General features: G+C 47.8%; 1 protein-coding gene across 1 annotated transcript in view; it reads left to right on the forward strand.

Annotated features, from left to right (window-relative positions):
- Tuba8 (tubulin alpha 8) overlaps nucleotides 1–14,591 on the forward strand; it is a 21,765-nt gene extending 7,174 nt beyond the window's left edge. The window contains exons 2-5 of the mRNA XM_059258521.1: nucleotides 8,804–9,026; nucleotides 9,939–10,087; nucleotides 11,747–12,427; nucleotides 14,279–14,591. Coding sequence (XP_059114504.1) covers nucleotides 8,804–9,026; nucleotides 9,939–10,087; nucleotides 11,747–12,427; nucleotides 14,279–14,572 — 1,347 coding nt within the window. The 3' untranslated portion in view covers nucleotides 14,573–14,591. The remainder of the gene's footprint in view (nucleotides 1–8,803; nucleotides 9,027–9,938; nucleotides 10,088–11,746; nucleotides 12,428–14,278) is intronic.
- Nucleotides 14,592–14,833: the final 242 nt, after the last annotated feature.

The raw sequence follows: 14,833 nt of genomic DNA on the forward strand, positions 1-14,833 counted from the left end.
TGGCCAGAGGAAACCACTTCTACTCCGGTCCCTGGTGTGGGAAATGAGGAGTGCAGAGCCGAAGTTCAGATTTTGGCGCTTGACTACCTAGCTAGCTGTGTGACTTCGGGAAGGTCATTAAACGTCTCTGGACTGGTTTTTTCTCATCTACAAAATGAAGAGGACTTAGTTCAGATTTCCAAGGCTCTACATACATTTTATTATTTTTTAGGGTTTTTTTTTGTTAAAGAAGTGATATATATATATATATATATATATATGTATGTATATGTATATGTTACATATATGGAAGAGTAAAAGCTTATTCTATGCATCATCTAACTGCATACTTGCTATGATCAGTCACTAGTTTTTTGTTTTTGTTTTTTTTTTAAGACAGGGTTTCTCTGTGTAGCCCTGTCTGTCCTGGAACTCTTGTAGACCAGGCTGGCCTCGAATTCAGAGACCATTTGCCTGTGCCTCCTGAGTGCTGGGATTAAAGGCGTGCACTATCACACCCAGAAAAAAGATCAAAATATTTATTAGTGTGTTTTCATACACACATGTGTCTGTGTATCAGTGTTCTCCTTTCACATGGAACCTGGAGGTCCAAGTCAAGTCATCAGGCTTGTTGAGCGAGTGCTTTTACCTGCTGAGCTGACTCTGTGGCCTCAGTTCTCAGACTTGCTTTGTTTATTTATTTGGCCGCATACTGTAGAACTGATATTTAATATCTACAGTTCCCAGCGCATAGCTATTGCTTTAAAATTTTCAAAGTGCTTTCACCTCTATGTTTTAATTTTGATCTGAATGTCTACAGACTTGTGAGTAGAGCCTAAAAGATGTTTGGAGAAGGGGGCAAAGACAGTCAACCAACACTTGGACAAATGCCAATGTGTTCTGAGAGACCTGGGAAATAAACAAACAAAAACAAAGCAACAACAGCAACAACAACAAAAAACTGAGTAAAGTTTAGAGGCTTTGAAAACCTAGATGGTCAAATATCTTGAAAAGAGCCCATGGTTTTATTGTGAAGCCCTGAACTTCGTGTAATGAGAACATTCCTTGTATGCCCAGCACTGTCTTGATGGGCAACAATTTCCCATTCACAGAACCTCTCAGTGAACTTTTTTCTTTTTCCTCCTCCCTCCCTGTTTTTCATTTAGAGATGGGTCTCATCACATTGCCCAGGCATCCCTTAAGCTTGTATTGTTTCTTTTTCTTCAGCCTCCTGAGCAGCTGGAGACTCTATCCTTTTCTTTTCCTTTCTTTTTACATTGGGTGTGGGGGGAGATGGAATCCTGAGGCCAAGCCTTATTGTATACTTGGCAACTGTGCTACCTTTGAGCCACATCCCCAGACCCCGACTCACTCCGGAAAGACTAGAATGATCAATTTGTAAACTTTAATCTCAAGAAGCCCACCCTTTGAAGAATGTCTTCACTTCCTCCAGTGGGTCAGGATTCAGGCAGCCAGCCTCCATGTCTGTCCTCTCTTCCTACATGGGTCATGGAGGTCTTCTTGGGAGGTAAGCAGAATTAGCTTTGCCATTCCCATTTTTGTTGGGTAAGAAATATGTAACTGGTTCCCACATCTTTTCAGTGTGGTCTCTTACTGGGCAGGTGGGCATTTTTCTTATGACTTGCTGGCTTGCTTCCCAGGTGCATAGCGTTCCATCTACCAATGTCCTTTAGTGGTTCCACACCAGATATTCAAGTCACACAGCTGATAAGAAGATTTGAGCTTAAACCCATTCTCTAAAGCCTTCCTTCTTAACCATCGGCTCAGCGGGTCAATCCCATAGCCCAGCATCCCATCTGCTGTGGGTGTTCTTCCAGCAAGCAGCCCCTGGGAATGTGACGATGACACTTATTTTTGGAAAGATAGTATAGCGATTTCCAGCAGGTACTTTAAGCCGGACCCATGTCAATGGTAGCAGAAACCAGAGAGAGTTTTTATAAAGGTCACAGGGAGATGGGGACACCTATGTGACCTTTGAAATCCCTTCATGCCGTTCCTTTAGCTTCATTAGATGGAAATTGACATCAAATGGTGGCCGACATCCCATACACACTTGCAAAAACTGGCAGTTAGAGGGGAGAGCAGTGTGTCTGGGGGTGAGGGTGGAGTCACTGCCATGTCTGGTCTCCTCTGCCATCACTCAGCTGTACCATGTGGCTGTGCTGTGCAAAGTAGACTGGCATTGTGACCCAAGCACTGTGGGGGTTATAGCCATTTCTCCCTTCCCGTCACCAAGGGTAGGTTCTCCCTCCTAGCTACATGGGTACCTGCTCCTGAGTCGCGAACGGGGAGAAGCTGTTGAGTGAGTCTTGATAGACATCTTTCAGGCTCAGTTCAAGCTAGTGCACAGCTGAGGGAGGAGTGGGGACATTGATGCTGTTGCCAAGTGTTTGCGGGGTGTCCTTGCTGAGGGGGCTCCGAGGTGACCTTGATGGCTCCTAGGAGGAAAAGTTAACTTTGAGGAGGAACTGGCTGGTGACCAGGTCAGCGACTGGGCGGAATGGGAGAATGTGGTATTGTTTGAGGAAGGAAGTGGACCAACTGTTCACTTTTTCCTGGACTACTGGGGAGCTGACAATGCTGTGGCCTTTGTGGTGGGCGTTTCCTGTCTGCCGGAAGATCGAGGAAAAGTGCAGTGTGCACCACATTGAAACCTGAGCTCTAGCCTGTCCTGTCTCAATGCCTGCTAGAGCCCAGGGACCTTTGCCATCAGAGGGTCTCTTGAGCCAGAATCTACTTACCAGGCACCCCCACCTCTTGTCTCTCATCAGCACCATGGCTGCCTACATCATCTGGGCCCCTCTCCTGAGCTGCCTCCTCTCTCGGATGCTCATTTAGGTCAGCTCTTCCGGCTCTTGCTCATTTGCTGTCTTTTGTCTCTTGCCAGTGATCCCAAATGCACCCTAATTGAAGGGTCTGAGCAGAGATAACTCAATCTTTGATGAGTCACCTTTGTTCTTGCTTTAATTATCCCCTTGGAACACTGTGGATCTACTTTTCGCTTGCCAGTTGTGACCTAGGTCCTAAAATATATGTAATTTTTTTTTTTTATTCTAGCCCAACAACTAGAAATAATCCTGTGATAATAGGCTTCCTGAGAGCAATGGCATGGCAACCGAGCACGCAGGTGGCCAGGGGACAATGGACCTGTATTAGTCCTTCACACGGTTCCTGATGCTGGTCTGAGTCACTAACTTTCCTAGAGAAATACTCCACTGTTAATAATGTTTTGTGAAACTTTGAACTGACTTTTTTTAAGTCCAGGGTCTTAAACATGCTTGAAATTGCTCTTCCATACTGAACTGTGTCACCACTGGCCTCAAAATGATGTTGAAAGATTCAAAGCATTCTTCCACTGAGGAGAGTGCGTAGCTTTTGTTTCTGAGAACAAAGCAAAAGGGACAGACAATACTAACATAGAGGAAATGATCCACGCAAGGAAGGATTTCTTGCAGTAGGCTCTGAAAGGCTGCGGAGTTCTAGAATATTATTCTCTGTGACATCTGTGGTCCATGGAGGATGGGCAGAGGGGACACAGCTGTCCCACCCGCTCTGCCCTTCACGAGTTCATGCTCCATATAAACTGGCAGTTGTGGGACATGTCCTGAATTCTCCTGTCTCTTCTTCACTATTCCTAAGCGCACCTAAACATGCCCCCAGCCCTGTCTAAATGCATCAGGGGCCTGTCTGTTTTCCTTCTTCAGCAGACCAAGTCAGTTGTGGGTCTGAGCTGTGTCTGTGTTCTTAGACTCCGCTCGCTCTTCACGTTAAACCGTCTGTAAAGCTACGGGGGGGGGGGGGGGGGGGCTCTTGTTCTGCTCATCTCTGCTATGTCCAAGCTCTGTGCTTGGTGCTGGAGATTCAGTTGCTTGCCCATAGAGTTTAGTTTCTGTATCAGGAAAAGGCAGACACTTGAAGACACAGCCACCACAGCTGAGCCTTGTGTGATAAACAGAAAGCGAATCATGAGCAAGCCCAGCAGAGACCCTAGGATGGGCTGTGGTTATCCTTACTTCCTGCCAGTAGAGAGTGGCATTTAACTGAAGTCCTGAAAAATGGCATCAGCACACTGCTGTTTAGAACCTTCTTGCATATGACAGTGCTCATCATGTTGGGATGAACTTTTATAGGTGGTGTTGGACATATCAGGTGTGTTGAGGGATGTCACTTTTCTTAAGAGGGATGTATACGTCTGTCTCCCCCCACCCTGGATTGTTGAGTTCACAGGCTCTGGAAGCATACAGAGCCTTCCCTTATAGGGTCCCAGCAGAACACAGCTCCACAGGCCCAGATTCAAAATAGAATCAAGAGGGGGAGGGGACAGGAACCTTGGCTACCAAGGGGAACCTGAGATATGAGTTTGGAGCAACATATGACTGAAATATCCTTGCTAACTCAGCTTACCTTGGCCCCCAGGCTTGGCTGCACAGCTTATCCCGAGGAACAGCCTCTGGGTTGTGGCAGAGGAAGATGACTCATTTTAAAAGAGATGATTCCTGTTACTCTCACAGCATTTCTGTGCAGAGAGCATTTCCTGTTGGAAATTTTGCATGGCTAGCTTGGTATTGATGTCCACTACCAGGCTTGTACTGAGGTAGACTTGGGGGACCACACCCCAAGGCCCTGGAAATTCAGAGTAAGGGTGAGTCAGGAGGCGGTAGGGTGCAAAAAGCAGAGCTCAGGGTGGACTCGTAAGCCCTGGGTTCTAGGCCAGGCTTTTCACTGCTGTGAATCTTCAGTCTAAACTTTTCCTTTCTGTGCCTCAGTTTTACCTACTAGTGATGGAGAAGGAATCACTGAGTCATGCCTGGGGCCAGCCCACCCATGTGCTGAGTGTTCAGAGCTTACATCTCATCCTCAGCATGGCACATGGATGACCTTTCGTGGCTGTGAGCATTTGCTTCCCAGGGGTGTCACACTGGTCTCCCGTTGTTCATCTGTGTGGAACTTCAGGCAGGAAGAGGGGTGGCTGAGTAGACAGTGTAGAGAAGGCCCCCACCCCACCCTCATGCCAGCTTCTGCCAGGGTAACGGACCCTGAGGTTATCTACTTATTGGCTCGGTTTTGGAGGTTTCAGCATGTGCTGGGTTGTCCCTGTCAGTTCTGGGTCTGAGGTAAAGAGGCACACGGTAGAAGCAAGTGATGAGTCACATGCTTGATGGCTAAGGAGCAAAAGAGAAAAAGAGGGAGAGCCCGGGGTTCCATAGTCCCACGAGGGTGTGCCCCTGAGACCGGAAACACGTACTGCTGGGCTCCACCTCTACTGCCCGACAGTGCCAGAGGCTGTGGGTCAGGCCTTTAACACGTGCACCTTTGCAAGGACATTCTGGATGCAAATTAGTACCCTATATGTGTCCAGTGGAATTCTGAGGATGTTCATAGACCACAGGGTTCCCAGAAACTTCATATAAATTGTAATTTTACCACACCCCAAACCTCCTGCCTCCCTTAGTCTGAACTTCCGGTGCCTTGGGTAGATAGAGGGTGGCTGCATTTACCTCAGTGCAAGCCTGGTAGTGGACATCAATACCAAGCTAGCTATGCAAAATTCCCAACAGGAAACAGAGACCAAGCCCAGGACCTTGCCTGTGCTGGGCAAGCTCTCCACGTAACTTTGAAATTTTTGCTTGCTCTCTCAGGGTGGGCCCTTAGGAAGTGTCAGTTGAGTAAGTGACTATGTGAAATGAGAAAAACCAGGCCAACATGGATGCAGTCTCTATTCTGACTCCTACTTTTCATTTATTTGTTTTACATTGCTATTAACATCATGATTTTTAGTACAAAAAATTTAAACCTCCAGAAAAGTAGATGAGTATAATGCCACTCATATGTTTATTGCTTAGGTGTAATAATTATCATTTAAGGCCATATCTACTTATCTCCTGTGTTTATTAATGAGTTTTAAAAGCTGGGAGTGTAGATCACTTGCTTAACATTTGAAGGCCCTGGGTTTGATCTCCAATACTGTTTAAAATTAAAAAATAGTACTTTAAGTACAGATATGATACTTTATTGCTAGGTTCTTCAGATGTAATTCTAGACACTAAAAGCATTTTCATACTTATCCTCATTTTTATCATTAATGAATAATTAAATTAAATGAATTAATCAATAATTAAAATTAATGAGCTTCTCTATTTTGGTTTGTTCAAGTTATAATTCAGAGTCTGCATGGTCCATGTAGCTGTTCTGCTTCTGACATGGCTTTGGTATGGCACAGTGCCTGCCCCCACTCTTATTTCTCATGAATTGAGAGAGAGTGTGGCTCAGCGGTGGATTGCCTGCCTGGTTTGTTGGGGTGGGGGGGGAGAGTATGTAAGGAGGAGGAGGAGGAGAATGAGGAGAGAGAGAGAGAATATGGAAGGAGGAGGAGGAGAGAGAGAGTATGGAAGGAGGAGGAGGAGAGAGAGAATATGGAAGGAGGAGGAGGAGGAGGAGGGTGAGAATATGAAAGGAGGAGAGAGAGAATATGGAAGGAGGAGGAGAGAGAATATGGAAGGAGGAGGAGGAGGGAGAGAATATGGAAGGAGGAGGCGAGAGAATATGGAAGGAGGAAGTACAGCAGGCACTATTACCCCATCGTCCCGCTCATACGTGTTAGTGGCCATGGTACTGTTAAGCGAAAGAACTCTCTGGGGATGTAGCTCAGGGGTAGAGTGAAAAGGACCAGCTTGAGTCGGGACACATGTGTTTTTCTCAGGATGTTTTCTTTTCTTTTCTCTGTTGGTTTTCACTCGAGAAGGGAGAGAGGAGGGAAGGGACTGAGGGAGTGGCTCTCTGTGAAGATATTTCTTCATTCATATAAGATCGAGGAGGGCATCAAAGAGACCAAAAACGTTGGATCACGTGTTGGTGGCTACAGGTCACCCTGCTTGTCTTCCCGTGATTTTATTTTTTCCTTCCTGCAGTAATCCTCATCTTCCCTGGAAAGGCCTAGACTGTTCCAGAGGGGAGTCAGCAGACTGGAAACCATACAGCATCCTCAATAAGCTGGGGGTAGTTGGCTGGTGATACGAAGGGGCAAAGGTCAGAAAGCTGAAGTTTGGGGCCACAGATGAGACTGTAGTTTGGAGGAGATGAGGAGAATCAGGTTCCATGTGGGCCTGCCCAGTGTTCCCACAGTGTCAGGCGCCTTCCCGAGAAGCCATGGCTTCTTGCTGAATGTGTGCTGTAGTTTTGTGTCATTAATAACATGCTTAGTGTGGGACCATCGCTCGGCATAGGGTGTGCTTTCCTCAGTCCTAAGATGGAAGTAGAAAACAGCCCCACAGCAAAGGGAGTAAGAAGGGGAGCCTGTGGGCTCTGACTCTCCCCCTCACAGCCAGCAGGTGGGGAGGAGCTAGAAGATCATGATGACGGCGGCGGTAAAGCCAATGGCAGTCATGGCTGAATGCTCGTTTTCAGATGAGGAGAGGTTAAGTGACTCAGCCAAGGTGTCACAACACAGCAAATGGATTGAACTCCGGGTGTGGGCAAGCCGTGAGCGAAGCCCTTCGCTGGGCGTTGGGAAGTACTGCCGGGCTGCAGTCTGCAGTCTGTGCTCCACGTTGGTGGCTTTGGATGCCTGCACACTTTCCTTCTAGTGGCGGGGGCTAGCAGAGTGATGGGGAGGGGAGAGACTCAGCTGCAAAACCGGTGAGCAACCGGTCTGAAATCTCTGGCCCTTGGAGACGTCAGGGCGACCGCCCCATTCCTCTGCCTGGAGGGGCTTCTGCGTTCCGAGGAGTCTGAACTTCGATTCGGACCCTGCTTGTTTCCTTGACCAGCCATGCTGTCCGGAGGCTCTGCTCCTGGCTTGGTCACCCAGAGCTGGAAAGTGCCACATCAGGTCATGGGTAAGAATAGAAACCTACAGATCAGGCACATGCTTCCCTGCTGGGCTCTGGCAGGCATCACGGAACAGAGTCACCCTATGTGGGCCACTGCTTCTCCACAGGCTGGGAAGGGGTGAAGGATGAGTCCGTTTCCCCTGGAAATCTGCTTGGAAGGGATATTAACACACACACACACATACACACACACACACACACACACACACAGACATACAGACACACACATACACAGAGACACACACACACAGACACACACACACAGACACACACACATAGACACACACACAGATACACAGACACACAGACACAGACACAGACACACACACACACAGACACACACACACACACACACACACACACACACACGCACACACGCATGCACGTGGGCACTCACACACATACCTTATCCTCAGGTGATAATACTAGGATCAATTAGACAACCGAGGCTTTAAATAGGAGCAGTTAAAATAGAGGGACACTCAGAGGTGACTTTTACTTAATACTTGGCCTGACCTAAGCAACCAGGTAGTTAATGGTGGCTCCGAAAATGTTTCCAATTTCTCAGGATCCAGGAAGAGCCTAACTTGGCCTTGATGGTGTATAATCGTTTATTATTTCTACATTTATAGCCATAACACTGACTGTATCTATGGTGGCTGCCCTGTGATAGTCCCAGGTCTGTATGCACACCCGTGTGTGTGATGTTTCAGAAGGTCAGTCAGTGTTCAGGAATTAATGTGAATGCCGGTACCATGTGTTGTAAGGTTAAGGTTAGTCTGCTGCTGCCTTTGACTTCTTTGTGTCTTGTGGCAGAAGCAGTGCTGTCAGGCATCTGGAACCCCAGACACATCCGGTTGTGGGGTGGTGTGGCTGCTCGTTGAATGTGGGGAAGAGATAGTCTTTAGATGTGGGGCCTCAGCCCATGGCCAGGGACTCGGGTTCTCTGACTTTGATGTGCCCTGTTTCCACAGCGTGAATGCATATCAGTCCACGTGGGTCAAGCTGGAGTTCAGATTGGCAACGCCTGCTGGGAACTCTTCTGCTTAGAACATGGCATCCAGGCAGATGGAACCTTTGGCACTCAGGCCAGCAAGGTCAACGATGACGACTCCTTCACCACCTTTTTCAGTGAGACTGGCAATGGGAAGCATGTGCCCCGGGCTGTCATGGTTGACCTGGAACCTACTGTAGTAGGTGAGTACTGGCCAAGAGCTCTCTACTGCAACAGCAAAGTACAGGGGCTTTGGCTTAGGAGAGTGAAATGAGTTGAACGGTGTGAGTGAGCCAGTTAGAACTCATCCTCCACGTGACTTCCCTCAGCCCCCTGGGGATTTTGTAATAGGGGTCAAAAGGATCTCTGCTACTCTGTGCAGAACATAATACTTCTTTAACCTACTGAGACAGGTAGGGATGGCCGAGATTGTTAGCTTTAGAAACTATTAGACACCTCTCAGCTAGGTGGTGGTGGTGGGGCGGCGGCGGCGGCGGTGGCGGTGGCGCACGCCTTTAATCCTAGCACTTGGGAGGCAGAGGCAGGTGGATCTCTGCTGAGTTTGAGGCCAGTTTGGTCTACAGAGTGAGTTCCAGGGCAGCCAGGGCCACACAAAGTAACCCTGTCTCTAAAAACCTCTCCAACAGTCCATTTCCTAAAGCGTAGGTTTCTGACTACAGCTGTAGTTGGGCCTCAGGTAGGGTCTAACCTGGCCACACTCCACAGTCAAGGTGATGTGAGAGTAGCCACACTCACAAGCAGAGGTGTTGCATTTGCAGAACACTACTTCTGATTTAGAAACACACAGTGGATTCCGGCTTTCTCCGGACGCGGTTCCTTGTGTGCCTTGGAGGATCCAGATCCAGGCGGAGAGAAGGAGAGGAGAGGAAATGGCTTTGGGGTTTGATGAGTGGGGTCTGCTCTTCCAAATCTCCTCCTGCACTCTAGCTTGGCTTGGGCCCAGGCTTAGTGCCCTTGTCACGCAGGATCTCTCAGTCATTTACAGACTTGTTCTAGGGTAGACTGGCTTCACTCCAGTGGAGTCTCATACTCAGATGAGTGAGATAGGGCGTCTCTCCTGGAAACCGGGATCTGAAGGTCCTGTCTCTTGACAGATGAGGTGCGGGCAGGAACCTACCGCCATCTCTTCCATCCTGAGCAGCTGATCACGGGGAAGGAGGATGCCGCTAACAACTACGCCCGCGGGCACTATACAGTGGGCAAGGAGAGTATTGACCTGGTGCTGGACCGCATCCGTAAGCTGGTAAGCGCACCAGGGCAGGGCAGAGCATGCCTGGTCATGTGTGGACTCAGGTGGGATAGAGGCATGTGTCAGCTGGCTGCAGGTATAGCTCCTAGAGTTCTTGGGGATTTTTGTTTATTTATTTGTTGGTGCTGAGGATCAAATCCAGGGCCTTCTCATGTCAGGTATATGTTGTTTTACTGACTGTGCCCCTAGGCCTCTGCTCATGTTTCAGAAGGAACATTCATAGGGATAGTATACCTCCCTCTGCCTGGGTATTCTGGCCTACCTTATAGACTGAGGTTAAACTTAGAAACATAGGTTAGTAAAGCATTGGTTTGGAAGAATCGAGGAAGAGATTTGTTTACACATTTGAGTACTTATGTGCACATTGTAAGTTCTAATTACACACCTTCACTTGTTCTCTAATAAACAAACAAGGGAGGTATTTCCTTTGTAATAGATACAGGAGTTTTGGGCTGCGGCAGTTGGTGTCTTAACTTGGGTCACATTAGTTACGTGTGCCAGAGAGTGCAGAGTTAGGATTTGAATCAGGCTGGCTTGACTACAAAGGTGCATTGTGGGTTACATCACTTTGTCTTTTTAAGCTTTCATTTCCATGTGATGGAAAAAAAATTGACAGACTTGTGATGCCCAAAAGCTCAGAACCACTGGATTGAATGATCATAGCTCACATCCTCTGGGAAAATTCTGTGAGTCTATGAATTCTCATAGTTCTGCCCTGCAGGAGTCAACATGGAGTCCTTACTACACGTCAGGTGCTTGCTGAGAGCATGATGCCATCTCACTAACCATCACAGAACCTTCCAAGATGAGGATGTAGCCAAGGGGGAGGAGGCCTTTGGAAAGGTTAAAACTGGCTGAAGTGTTTACAAGTTGGGAATTCATGGACATGTTGCTTGTCTTGGTGTGGTTACTCCACAATGCACACAGAAGCCACACTGTGCCCCATAAATATACACAGCTGTGATCTGTCAGCCTATAAACATTTTTTTTAAATCTCAAATTTCAAAATCTTGAAAGAAAAAAAAAACTCCATAGCTCCTTTTATATATCTTCGACCGGTACCTTGAATCCTTCCCAAGTTTGAGACGTGCAGGTCAGCCATGCCCATAAATCACATGTCAAGGACAGGGGTAGCAGGCAAGGTTTGAGCTCTCAGAAGGCAAGGCCGACCACTGTGGCAACTCTGAGACTTCCCGCTTCTGCTTTGGCCAGCTCTGAGTCAGAACCTTATGTGTGCATGTGTAGTTTGCCAGTCTAGACACTAGCCACTCCTCCTGAGATCAAAACAACTTCTTCTTTTCTTTTTCTTTCTTTCTTTTCTTTTTTCTTTCTTTTTTTTTGGTTTTTCGAGACAGGGTTTCTCTGTGTAGTTTTGGTGCCTGTCCTGGATCTCACTCTGTAGACCAGGCTGGCCTTGAAATCCCAGAGATCCGCCTGGCTCTGCCTCCCGGGTGCTGGGATTAAAGGTGTGTGCCACCACCGCCCAGCTCAAAACAACCTCTTTTGTGTCTTATTCCTTATAAGCTATTCAGATTTTACTGACATAAAAATGTTGAGGATGGGGTATGGCAGATAGTGGGAGTTTGTCTGGATTTGTCTCCATGTGGAGTCTCAGCACTCTTCTGATTTCTCCTTGTTTCTGGCTCTCCCCAGACAGATGCCTGTTCTGGCTTGCAAGGATTCCTCATCTTCCACAGCTTTGGAGGGGGCACAGGCTCTGGCTTCACTTCTCTGCTGATGGAACGCCTTTCCCTTGACTATGGCAAGAAGTCCAAGCTAGAATTTGCCATCTACCCAGCACCACAGGTCTCCACAGCAGTGGTGGAGCCCTACAACTCCATCCTGACGACCCACACCACCCTGGAACACTCAGACTGTGCTTTCATGGTGGATAATGAAGCCATCTATGACATCTGCCGCAGGAACCTGGACATTGAGCGCCCCACCTATACCAACCTCAACCGCCTCATCAGCCAGATTGTGTCCTCAATCACTGCCTCTCTCCGCTTTGATGGAGCCCTCAATGTGGACCTCACGGAGTTCCAAACCAACTTGGTACCCTATCCCCGAATCCACTTCCCACTCGTCACTTACGCACCCATCATTTCTGCTGAGAAAGCCTACCATGAGCAGCTGTCTGTGGCAGAGATAACCAGCTCTTGCTTTGAGCCCAACAGCCAGATGGTGAAGTGTGACCCCCGTCATGGCAAATACATGGCCTGCTGCATGCTCTATCGCGGTGATGTGGTACCCAAGGATGTGAATGTCGCCATTGCTGCCATCAAGACCAAGAGAACCATCCAGTTCGTTGACTGGTGTCCCACAGGCTTCAAGGTGAGAACTGATGACTTGGGGTGAAGTACTGAGGGTGCATAGGGGGTTACTTGGAGAGAATGAATCTTGGGGGCTTCTGGTCTTTATGATGATGCCAGGAGATGACTTAAACCAATGCAACATTAACTTCATTCAGCTTTGACTAAGACATTCAGCTGCTGAAGGCTGGTCTGCTTAGCCACTTTAGAAAGTGTATGAGTTTGCTGTTATTTAAGATTAGTTAACCATCTTTGGCTTTTTTTTTTTTTTTAAACTGAGGGTCCTGAACCACAATGCCTTGAGGACTTACAATTCATCTCAGTTTGTTTAAAAGAAAGTTTAATGGATAGGGCAGGGGCACACGGTCCTCCTGCTCACCGCTCCACTCCTTGTGGCACACATCATCTTTCCTTCTGAGACACCACCTATTTTCATGTGTTAGTTTGGTCATTCTGGCCAAAGCAGCCAAGGTCATCCTAAAACTGGAGCTCTCTCTTTTTTAATTGAAATAACAACATAAGCTAATAAAGGGAGTTAATGGCAAAGGAGGAGAAAGGAAAGAAATGTGGGGATAGTGGGGTGATGAACACAGAGAGGATGTCCCCTCCTTTATTTTAAGTTTGCTCTGAGGTCCCATATAGAAAGATGAGTAAGGTGGTGTTAGCATTGCTTGTGACTTTTCAGAAAAGCGCATGCAGGCAGAATGCATATTGCAGGCCTCACTGCTCGCCATTCTCCCCAGGGGTATTTGTCCCCACTTTGACTCGGGTCTGCAATGTCACTGGTGTAGTCAGAGCTACACCAGCAAGATACATGAAGTGCAAAATGTGTATCTCTTTCACATCTGTGGCCCGCTGCTTGTTTAATGGCTGTGTGCCTTAGCGGCTAGCACTGTCTGAAGGCGTATGCTTGAAAGCAATGAATCCAAGATGCTGGACTACTTAAGCATGATGGCCCGGTGATGTATGTTAGTTTGGGGCAATACCATGGTTCTCTGTGTCCTACCTATGACACCACAGTTGGTCATCTTGAAGCCTTCCAGTTTCCTGTAAGTTTCCCTTGGTCTCCTTGGGTTTGGGTCCTCTCTCTGTGGGGAGATTTCTATGGTAGAAGCCCCAGTGGGAAGCTACCCCCTCCCAATGTGCTAGCAGATCTTAGGGAGGTTGGCTTGGCTTGCTTGTGTGTGACCTTTGACTTCTGTGGTTGCTGTTTCCGCTTTTCTTCTATGAACCCTGTTTACCAGAGACCCAGCCTTGTGAGTAGTAACACAGTCCCCAAGGACCTCTTTAATTTATTGCTCTGGAGTCTCCCTGTGACCTCTTAAACAGCTTTTCACCCCTCACAGAGAAACTTCCCTAAATTTATTGCAAAAAAACTAAGACAAGCATCAGATAAACATCTAGAAAATAATAAGCTTTACAATCATAATGTCAGTTCTAGCAGTTGATCTGCCTCTGACCAGGGAGGCATTTCCTGCCCCTTGCTCCCGAGATAAACATTTGAGGCGTCTCCGTTTCAATTTCATTTACTACATCCATCAACTTGATATTTCCTCTTTATCAGCCTGTCCTCTGTTTCTCCTCCAGCCTGTAGTTCCTAAGCCCCTGTGATCCTCCTGCCTCAGACTCCATGGTAATGAAATTACAGGCATGCACCAACACGCCCCTCCCTTTTGCTTTTATTTTATCCCCAGCATACACCCTTTTCATCGGCCATGTTCCCAGCTTCCCGATCTCCTGCTTTATCATGCCCTTCCACCCCACACCTGTGCCTGGGTCTCACCAACATAGCTTATTCCCAACAGATTGCCCAATTTTGTCTTTGGCCAACTTGCGCGTCATTCTGTTGCCTGTCTTCTTCTCTGTTCACCAGGTGGGCATCAACTACCAGCCACCCACCGTTGTGCCAGGAGGGGACTTGGCTAAAGTCCAGAGAGCCGTGTGCATGCTGAGCAACACCACAGCAATTGCAGAGGCCTGGGCCCGCCTGGACCATAAGTTTGATCTCATGTACGCCAAGCGGGCCTTTGTACATTGGTATGTTGGAGAGGGAATGGAGGAAGGAGAATTTTCCGAGGCCAGGGAGGACCTGGCTGCCCTGGAGAAGGATTATGAAGAAGTGGGGACTGATTCATTTGAAGAAGAAAATGAGGGGGAGGAATTTTAAATATACACCTGCCCCATGACTGTGTCTCTCTCTGTTTGTGTTGCTTTGCTGAGCATTTGGGCTCATCTCCTAGCACTGTACTTAGACAGACAGACAGAGCAGCAGTTGTGCCTGCTCACTCCCCTTTTCTCCTCTTAGTATTCTGTGCTCACTGCTCTGTGGGAAAAGGAAACCACAGAAAGAGAAAGTGACAGGCTGGCCTCTCAGCCCCAGCCGGGTTCCTGTCCCACACAGGAGGAGGGCTCCTGACTCCAGCACTCC

Source organism: Peromyscus eremicus, chromosome 3, assembly GCF_949786415.1.
Source record: "Peromyscus eremicus chromosome 3, PerEre_H2_v1, whole genome shotgun sequence".
NCBI lineage: Eukaryota > Metazoa > Chordata > Mammalia > Rodentia > Cricetidae > Peromyscus > Peromyscus eremicus.